This window comes from Aythya fuligula, chromosome Z, assembly GCF_009819795.1.
Source record: "Aythya fuligula isolate bAytFul2 chromosome Z, bAytFul2.pri, whole genome shotgun sequence".
Lineage (NCBI taxonomy): Eukaryota > Metazoa > Chordata > Aves > Anseriformes > Anatidae > Aythya > Aythya fuligula.
The window spans coordinates 9,115,646-9,125,128 of NC_045593.1; the positions used below are offsets into that span (position 1 = coordinate 9,115,646).

Here is a 9,483-nt window from a genome sequence, read left to right on the forward strand (position 1 = left end):
GCACTGGCCCCCCAGGTTTGTTCCAGTGCACCCCAAGGCAGCGGCCGCTGGATTTTATCCCAGGTCCCCCCTTCTCCAGCGACCGTGCCAAGGAAAGGAGCTGACAGGAGCAGTTTGCCCAAAGTGGTTTTATTGAAAGCCCACCTTTGGTCTTCAGCACTCCTGGGCAGAGTAAGCCTCTGAGCAAAACTCGGGGTGGATGGTGTAGCTGCCTCGCTGGACTCCTCCCATCCTCTTGAAGTGGCTCGTGTCCCACCTGGGGGAGATACACGGCACAGGGAGGATGAAACTCCAGTGAGGAAGAAGAGCAGAAGCCCCAGTGCTGGCTGCTGGCATCACTTAGGGGCGAATGGTGTGCGTGCAGCCACCCCAGTCCCCTGTGGAGGTGTCTTTGGGTGCTGAGGCCAAAGCCAAGGCTGGGCAGAAAGCTCCCTGGTGCTGCCACCTGAGCGAGCTGCTCCCAGCAGGTCTCATGCTGCCACCTCCTGCTCCTTGCACTGTCACGTCCCTCAAGCCTTCATTTCCAGAGCCATGCAAGTACAGGAAAATCTGCCTCTTTCTCAGCAGAGAAGACCTTGAGAAACATCTCGCCAGGGCTTGGGCACAGGGACATCTGTGGGGAGCTCATTGCCCCGTTTGTTCTTCCCATTTGCTTTTTTTGTTCTTCCCATTTGCTTTCAGTTTCTGCTCTCAGGAATTTAATGCCAATCACACGTCTTCTACGAGCCTGACTCCTAATTTTGGACTGTGGGGCGTTGATGTAATAGCACAGGGATGACTAAGCTGGATAAACAGCCTCCCCTCTCCCCTTGCTGCTTCCCAAGGGCTGTTCCAGGGTAAGAGCTGCCTCTGCAGTGGAGAGATACCAAAAGGGAACATGCGGGGATTAAAAGGTGCTGCTGGACCTGCAGTGGGTGGAGGACTGGGCTGATTACTGCATATTGGGCAGTGGGACCAGGACTGTGTTCCAAGGAGAGCAAGTGACAATGACAGAAAACACAAGAGCAGCATAGGCAACACTGCTGTGGCCCCAAAATCTGGGAAATGCTAACCCACATGAAGGCAGGCTGCACCATAGCCCCCAGAAAAATCCTCTGAGCAATTCTGCATCAAAGCCTAATGAAAAGAGAACTAGTGGCTGATGTTAGCAAGCTTTACCCTGGGGCAGCCTGCCCGTGCCTGGAGCAGTTCCTCACCCAACCCATCCATACCTAGGGCTCATATATGGGTACGATGGCTGGGGGCAATGTGAAGGTGCACAGAGTGTCGCCGTGGGGCTGTAATTGCAGCACGGGATGCTCCTGCAAGAGACATCGAAGGCAGGGTGTTGAGTGGCCCTGCAGATGAAGGAAGGCATGTCCATCCCACCCCATCCCATCCCAACCCAACTCGTCCCACCCTACCCATCCCATCTCAACCCAACCTTACAGTCCTCTCTGCTAGCGTGTTGAGATGGCTCCTGATGGCAGCGTCCCCATCGACGTAGTAGTCCATCCCTCGCAGGCAGTAGTGGCGCCCGGAGCAGGGGCTGTAGTAGCCCTGGAAGGGTCTCCTCCCCGACGTGGTGTACACGGGCTGCAGGGACGGTGGCGAGAGCCGCGACAGCCTGCGCAGCATGTCAGCAACCACCTCCCGCTCTGCAAGCAGAAGGGCGGCGAGGATAAGGGGCGAGGAGGAGATCACCAGGCAGCTCAGCACCTGGATGGCACGGGCACGGCAAGAGCTGGAGCTGTGCGTGAGGGCAGTTACCGTATTGGTTGAGGCAGGCGGGTTTTGGAGGGTATGGCACGGGTATGCTGCGCAGGTAGGTCTCCATCCTCTTCTCCTGCAGGGAGTGATCACAGCCCTTGCAGCATTGCCACCCTTTTGGTGCAGAGCCCGAGGTGCTAGTGGCACCCTCAGGGCTCCAGTTTTTTGGGGGAAGAGGAGCCAGGCCCTACCTTGGGTGGGAGGGGGAGGTAGGTGCTGTACTTGTTCCAGGCTGCGCTGTTGTAGGGGCCTGCTCTCCAGGTGATGTATTTGTCCTCGTTGACAAAAACCGGGTTGTACTTCTCTGCAATGTGAAGGTGACAGGCAGGGGTGGCCCATGGGGCGCGCAGCCACCTTTGGGGATATCCATGGGGATATGGCTGGAGTGTCCCAACAGCCTCCCATGTCCCACAGACATGGGCTCGGGGGTATTTCAGAGGAGCTGCTGCTTTGCATGCAGCTTTGGGCCACGGGATGCCCAGAGGGATGTGTCCAGGCATCACCAACCACCACAGGTTTTGGGAGACTGCCAGTGGAGTGAGCCCAGGGACCTCAGCACGGGGATGGGGATGGGGATGGGGATGGGGATGTGTGGCAGCAGCAAAGCCACGAGTGCAGATGCCAAGTGGTTGTCCCTTTTTCCAGGGGAACACAGGATGCATAAGGAGGGATGGACTGAGCCACACCAGCATCCTCAGCTCCCCACCTGTGGCTCCTGGGGACATGCCCTGTGTGACACGGGATGGGACCTTGTGGTACCTTCAGGCCTGGTCAGCCAGTACTTCTCAGGCCAGTAGGCGGTGGGGTCGATGGCGTTCCTGTACAAGTACTCCTGCATCACTGCCTTAATCAGCTTGTTGGGCTGACCTTGGCTCGCTGGATTTTGGTCCTGGGGCACCGTTAATCCCTAGAGGCAGCAAAGAGCGGGGAGAGATGCCCAGGTGACACGGCAGCACCTGCCTTCCTGGGCATCGGGGCTCTCAGTAAGGCAGAGATTGGGGTGGGTGCACCAGGGACACCACGTATGGGGCCAGCAGCAGTAGGGAAAGGAGTTATGAGACAAACCAGGTCCCCTACAGCTGGCAGAGACCAAGAGGGCTGGGGTCTCCCAGCATTTCTGAGCCTGTTCTGTCCCCGCACAGCAGTGACATCCATCTCTGTGCCCTCTGCTGGCTCTCTAATTACAATGCACGTGCTAGTGAGGCTGAAAGAGATGTGGTGTCCTTCACAGCAGAGCCTGCCTGCTTGTCGGGCTGTGTGGTGAGAGCTGCAAGGCCATGGCGCACACGGACCCTGCTGTGGCAAGGCCACGGCTCGGGGATCTGTCCTGGAGCGGGGCTGGGAGAGGTTTTGCCGTGCTCAGGACTTCACGGGGTCCTGCTGGCACACAGGGCTCCCAGCTGAACACACCAAGCCCAGGGGACAAAAAGCCAGTGAGCACGGGCCGGGAGGTGTCAGACACTTTGCTGACCAGGGAACACGAACCCCCCTCTGTTACAGAAAGCGAGGTGCCCCCATCCACCTCCCCCGTGCTGGGGGAGAAACCCCGAGGTGTTTACCTGGGTCACAAACTTGTTTTCTTTCCATAGCTGCAGCGGGGCCTTCTCATGGATCGACTTCTTCAAGGTGCACGGCGGGCGGTAGGAGTCGGTGTAGGTGCTGACGGGGGTCTTGTATTTTTGGGCGAAGAGGAACATGGTGCTGTGGCCACAGGGGTGCTGAGTCCTGGTGGGTTTTGGGGGGGGCTCAGCAACACTGTGTGGGGCTGGGGTCTCCCAGCCCACGTGGCCCTTACGTGGAAATGGAATGGGGCCCCGGTGCCACCAGCTTCTGGTGGTGCTGATGCCGTCAGTGACATCACAGTGTGGCAGCAGGGGGGATTTGGGCCATTGGGGATTTCTGTGCCATGGCTGCGCTCCCTGGGACAGCATGTGCTGGATTAGGGCACAGCGACCCATCCCTGCTCCCCTCCCATCTTCCCTCCGTCCCTCCTGACATGGGCATCCCCCTGGCCCCAGGTTTCTTCCCCTCTCGCAGGCAATTAAATTAACAAGGGTAGGGAACAATTTCAGCAGGTCCTGGTCAAGATACTGTGAAAGGTTCGGGACTCCCAGGCATCGCAGTAATTGTTGCCTTTCCAGCCCCTCTCTCCCGTATTTCATTGGAAATCCCGGAGCAGCACCACACTGCTGCAGCCACCACTGTGCAGCATGGCAGGGGGCTCCACACTTGGGCTGTGGCACTGGTCGGTCATTTTGGGATATCCAGGGGAATTACTGCCTGCTCAGGTGAGCTCTCTCCCCTTTTTCATTAAAAAGCTGGATTTGGGTGACTGTGAGTGGCTCGTTTGCTATCCCAAGTGCTGCGGTGTGCTCTGCAGGGCTGGTGGAGGGAGTGATCCTCATCCAGCACCACCAGCCAGGTTACACCAGGGGAGGGATTTACATGAACCATGTGTGCTTGTTGCTCAAAGGATGCCAAGCAGGACCCCCCTGCCCTGGGGAACCTCCGTCCTGAGGCTCCCCAAGATGCCACCGATTTTCATCCCTCCTGGGAGCTGGGTAAAATCTGCTTGTCCATGTGGGGTGGACCTGGTGGGGCAAAAAGGGGCAGTGGCTTGCTCTTTAATGGGATAAATTCGAGTTGTGAGCCTCTTGCCTATGGGTTTGCATTAGGAACTGGCAGGAAAGCAGCAGTTGACGGTATTGAGGCATTGGTGGCACTGCTGCACCTCCCTCAGGGGTCCTGGGCTCAGTGCCCAGCTCCTCTCCATTACTCACTGGCAGCCCTAAATCATCGGCTGGGCTGACAGGTGGAAGGAAAGCACAGGCAAAGCGATGGGGGCGGGAGGGAACCAGGGGCTGGAAGGCAGTGGGACTGCCTCTGCAGACACAGCCCATCAGCCAGGGCGTCACGGGGAGAGGAGCAGTCTTCTCAGATGCTTCCTCATGGGGAAGGCCAGGGCTGGCTTCCTAAATCCCCTCATCCTCGGAGAGGGCTCCCAGGGGTCACCCCGCTCCCAGGAGAGCTGTTTTCCTTGAGCTGGAGGCCAAACAAGGGCACATCAGTACAAAACCTCCTGCTCCCCGTCCACTTTCCTCCCGTGGTTTCAGCCTCGGCGAGGGCTGGGGCTGCAGAGATGGTGCATTTCGTGTCCTCCCACCCCGCTGTCCGGCTCGCCCCGGTGACAAAGGCTGGCAGGCTGGTTTTCATATGTATGCTTTTTAATATCATTAATTGTTACACTACACACAAACAGTAACAATGATAAATACTGCAATGGAAATGTTAAAAAAAAAATATTATACGCTTCATGTTTTTTTTCCAAAAAAACATACTTTTAAATAAATTAATGCATAAAACTGATGGTAGAAAAAGAAGAAAACCCAAAACAAACCACAACACAACTGATCTGTTTAAGGCAATACTCTACGCGGACGGGAACAGAAGTACAACAGTGTGCTACATGTTCTGAACAGGAAGAAAGAAAAAGAATCCATACAAGATGCAGATTGATGCTTCAGGAGTAAAAAACTCCCAAAACCAGATAATAAAACCAATGGCCAAGTTAAGTGCAGCATTAATACACTCTGCATGTCAAATGATTAGCAGGTTCCTAACATGGACTAAGGTCAAGCTACAACAAATTTATCTTCCTAATTAAAAGGTTATTCAGGTCAAACCCTACATTTAACTCTACTTTGCATTTGGCTGTTTCAGCTATGTTTCACTATATGCAAGGACAGCCAGAAATTCATCCCCTGTTCTGAGATTAACGCAAAGGTCGGGAGGTCTCTCCTGAAAGGCATCTCCATTAACTATATCCCAGAAGGATCCCAACTGCAGTGACCCACAAATGCCCCCCAACACCCCCTCCCCTGGGCGCCAGGCACCGTGCGGTGGAAGGAGACCTTGGTAGCATTTGCTTGGGTTTAGTTTCTTTCAAGCTGAGGACATGAAATGGAAGTTCGGACTTGATCCGGACTCTAAGAGGGCTGTCCCCCCACCTGCCAGGTTATCTGGAGCCTGCTGGAAGCGCAGCCTGCTCGTTGCCAGCACAGGAGAAACCCAGCCTGTAGCCAGGCTGTGGATGCAGCTGTGACATTTGCTATCAAAAGCTGGTGTGAAGCTCCATACCTGCCTGGACAGCCAACCAACCCCAATTATTAATGCAGCCCAGAACTTGGCCACTGGAAGGTGGACAAAAATCTTAATGCCAAAAATATCCCCCTCTCCATCAAAATTGAAAAGAAAAGGGACAGTAGCCACTTCCTGGCAACTTCTCCCGGTGGATTCCCATCAGCTGCCACGTACGCAAGATCGGCAGTGCCAGATCTCACCAGCATCGTCCCAGTACGTTCCCAGTAAGGTGCAAGTCTGCAAGGTGCTGCCAGGGGCAAAGAAGCTTCCTGGGACATGGTCAGAGCCTCCTGTGCTGCCCTGCTGGGGCGCTTGTGGAGGAAGCCATGGTACAAGAGGAAAGAAATCCAAGTGGAGATACTAAAAATTAAGAATTGTGATGGCCAACAGCTGTCCGGACTGCTTTGGGTTTGGGTGGGAGGGGGGGATGCAGAACTGGGCTGAGAGTCATTCTGGTGCAACTGCCTCTGTTGCTCATCACAAGTTCAAGGGGGGAAGAAAAAAAAAAAAGATGATGGCTGCTTTGAGAAAAGAGGAGTGAAAGGAGGACGTGTGCAATATAACAAGGCTTGCAATTCTAGAACTAACCACTGGACACGGATACCCAAGTTTACCTGCGACAACTAGTTATACTTCTATCACTGCTGCTGCTTTCCCCCCTTCCCTTATCCAACCCTTCTGTAGTTTGGGATGTGATGTTTGATGTCATGGTCAGTGTTGGTTCTCCCACCCTAGTCCCCACACAGCACACCAGGGGACTCAGCTACAGGATGTGCCATGAGGTCTGGAAGTCACACGGTAGACACAGACCAGCTCAGCATGCAAGCTGTGCCTGCTTCCAGAACCCTTTAGAAAGCTATTTAATGGTGCTTCGTTTCCTTCTTTATTAAGCTTCAATGACCCCTGTGGAAGGGGTTGAAATGGTTAAAAATGTGCAAGAAGGAGGGTTTGGGGGGAATACCTTCCTGAAATTTCTCCCCTGCAAAGACTTCATCCTCTGCAAGAGTTGTTCTCTCTGCAGAACTACAGCACTACCAGCGTGTTTCACAGCTGAGAAGGGGACCACTGACAGACTTCCACCTCTGCCTGCCCGAGGGTCTTGGGCTCAGGCAGGTCTTGGACTGGGGTCTTGGGTCCCAGTGTGCCCATGGTGCTGATGCTGGAAGGGTGACAGCACCCAGCTGGGCTTGGTGGCTCACACCAAGGTTTTAAACTCGCCTGGGTGACCCTCAGCCCCACGGCCTTCCCCTGGCCACTCAGGTGGGCGAAGAGAAATCCCATCTGGCTCGCTGGCTCACCCACCATCACGCCTCTTGGGTCTCCTGCTGGTCTGATGTTTGCCTTGGGTTTGTCACTGACAAGCTGAACGCACCTGCTATCCCCATGCAAAGAAATCTGAGCTGGGGAAGGAGGCAGAAGTAACAAAAACCAGAAGGGCTGCTGTGAAGAGGAGAGCTTGTCCAAATTTTCCAGCTCCCTGTGGGTCTGTATTACATCTCCCGATAAATTTTGCCTTTCCCAGATCATGCAGCCTTGAGGAAGATGAGTAACAAATGGAGTGCCAGCTTTTTTGGGGCTGGTGCAGAAAAGAGAAGGCAGTCTGTGAGGAGCAGTGCTTTCTGGAGACCTGACCTGGGGCAGCTGAATGGGCAGCTTGGGGAGAAATGCTGCTCCGGGAGGGCAAACATCATGGCGTGTAACGGGACTTAGCTCAGCATGGCCTTTCCGTGGCCTTTTCTTTTCCTGGTGCCTACTGTGCTGGTTTCCAGTGCCACGCCTGAGACAGCCACATTTCAATGAGGCTTCTTTTGTACCTTCACTCCCTGATGTAATCCCCCCGCCTCTGTCGCCACTGGTTACTATGGAAATGGCTGCCTCACAGACCCGGCACGATCAGCCAGGCGAGCTCCTTCCCGGAGCAAACCCATCGTTTGCTGAAGCGGCTTTTTACAGAGGAGAAAGCCTCAGCCCCACCACCAGTTTCTGCTGGCAACTGGGCCTGGGGAGCAATGGGAAGACCTGTTCACCACAGGCGCCAGGGGAAGTCAGCAATGTCCTGCTCCGTGCCGTGGCTTTCTGAATGCCTGTGTGGGCCACAATGCTCTGATCCATGTCACCTCCATTAGCCCCTGGCCCTTGCCTTCCAAGCAAGCTGTTGGAGGAGCGCTCAGCCAGGCTGCTGTGATCCTGGGACTGCCACTGGTGTCAAGGGGGCTGAAGGAGGGGATGTAGCTGTAATCTTTCGGAAGTGAATTTTTGGGAAGCAGTTTTTTTAACGACAGACTAACACATGGTTAGTCTGTCATTAACCCTCTGTCTGTAATCCCAGGTCCCAATCTCTTCCTCTAAGCCTCTGTCCCTCCTGCTTCAGGGTTTGTGTGGCTCTGTAACAGGCAGGTTCATCTGGTGAGGTGCGGTTCAGGGTCTGGAGCAGCCCCTCGCACAAGGCCTCAACAAGAAGTGACAAGGATGCCTTGTCCTCCTTGAGGTGAAAAACACCTTAAAATGAAGACCTTCCCGTGCCTGCCCCTCTGGCTCAGCCTGGTCCAGCTTCCCCTGTGGCACTCTGCCCATCTCTGCAGGTGTTTTTGAGACATGAGAACTAGAAAGAGAAGTGAGTTGTGAAGAGTCAGCTCTGAAGGGTGCCAGGGGCCAAAGCCAGGGTATGTTCAGGGTGGCACATGCAGCCTGTGCTTGCTGAGCAGCCAGGTGACAAAGCCTGTTCTGTCCTAGGTAAGAGTGGCCATACCTTGCGAGTACTTCAAGGAAGAATGGAAAAATAAAGGAAGAGCGCAGACACAAGTGCCTCAGATCATTACATACATGCTGAATATAAAAGCATGAAACTTCCCTGGGAATATCCCAGATAAGCCCTTCAGTGATCTCTTCCACCCAACTAAAATTCACTGTCTGAGTTGGAAACCCACTTGCACTCCTAAATTCCTTAAGTCTGCTAGCAGGGGATGGTGCTGTTGGACCACCAATTCTTACATACTCCCTGTGTCAGGGTGCATATCAAGTAGCCAGCTGTGCACGAGCCAGCAGCCAAATAACTGGGAAACCTCCCCTTGCCAAACATCTGCCCCCAAAGCTGTTTAATCTCTATACTAAGCTTACCCTGCAGCCTTCTGGCACATGCAAGCAACGTCAGACGCTGGTAAAGAGAGGGAGAGTTGTGTTGCTGTTCTCTGCAGAACTTTGAAAATACGTGTAAAACTTTTATAGCTTGCATTTTGATCCTTGCTTGCAGAGCTGTCCTATTAACGGTGCCTGCCACACACTTGGCAACATTCATGAGGGATGGTGGTGGCTGGGGAAGGCAGGTTTCTCCCCTGCACTGCAGAAGGGAATGGATGTCAAGAGGGGATGTGACCTGCCTGGGGTTGGAGCAAACACACGTGCCAAAAGCAGCGAGGGACCCCAGATCTCATTTCTGTGCGCTGATGGTCCAGCAGACTCTCTGCAGTAGTATTTGGCTGCAGTGCTAGCTCAGGGACATGGTGTTTCTGGTGTATGCATCTGAAAACAAGCTTTGCTTGGTATCAGCACTGCACTGAGATAGATTAGCTTGGACAACTGGGATCTGCCCTAGGC

At 54.4% G+C, this 9,483-nt stretch overlaps 1 protein-coding gene across 1 annotated transcript; it reads right to left on the bottom strand.

Annotated features, from left to right (window-relative positions):
* Positions 1-153: 153 nt before the first annotated feature.
* Positions 154-3,446, bottom strand: CZH9orf24 (chromosome Z C9orf24 homolog). Its single transcript, XM_032205522.1, has 7 exons — positions 3,309-3,446; positions 2,509-2,656; positions 1,941-2,053; positions 1,750-1,825; positions 1,424-1,637; positions 1,212-1,301; positions 154-256 (listed from the first exon to the last, which is right to left on the bottom strand). Exons 1-7 carry the CDS (start codon positions 3,444-3,446, stop codon positions 154-156), a joined length of 882 nt encoding a protein of 293 aa, XP_032061413.1.
* Positions 3,447-9,483: the final 6,037 nt, after the last annotated feature.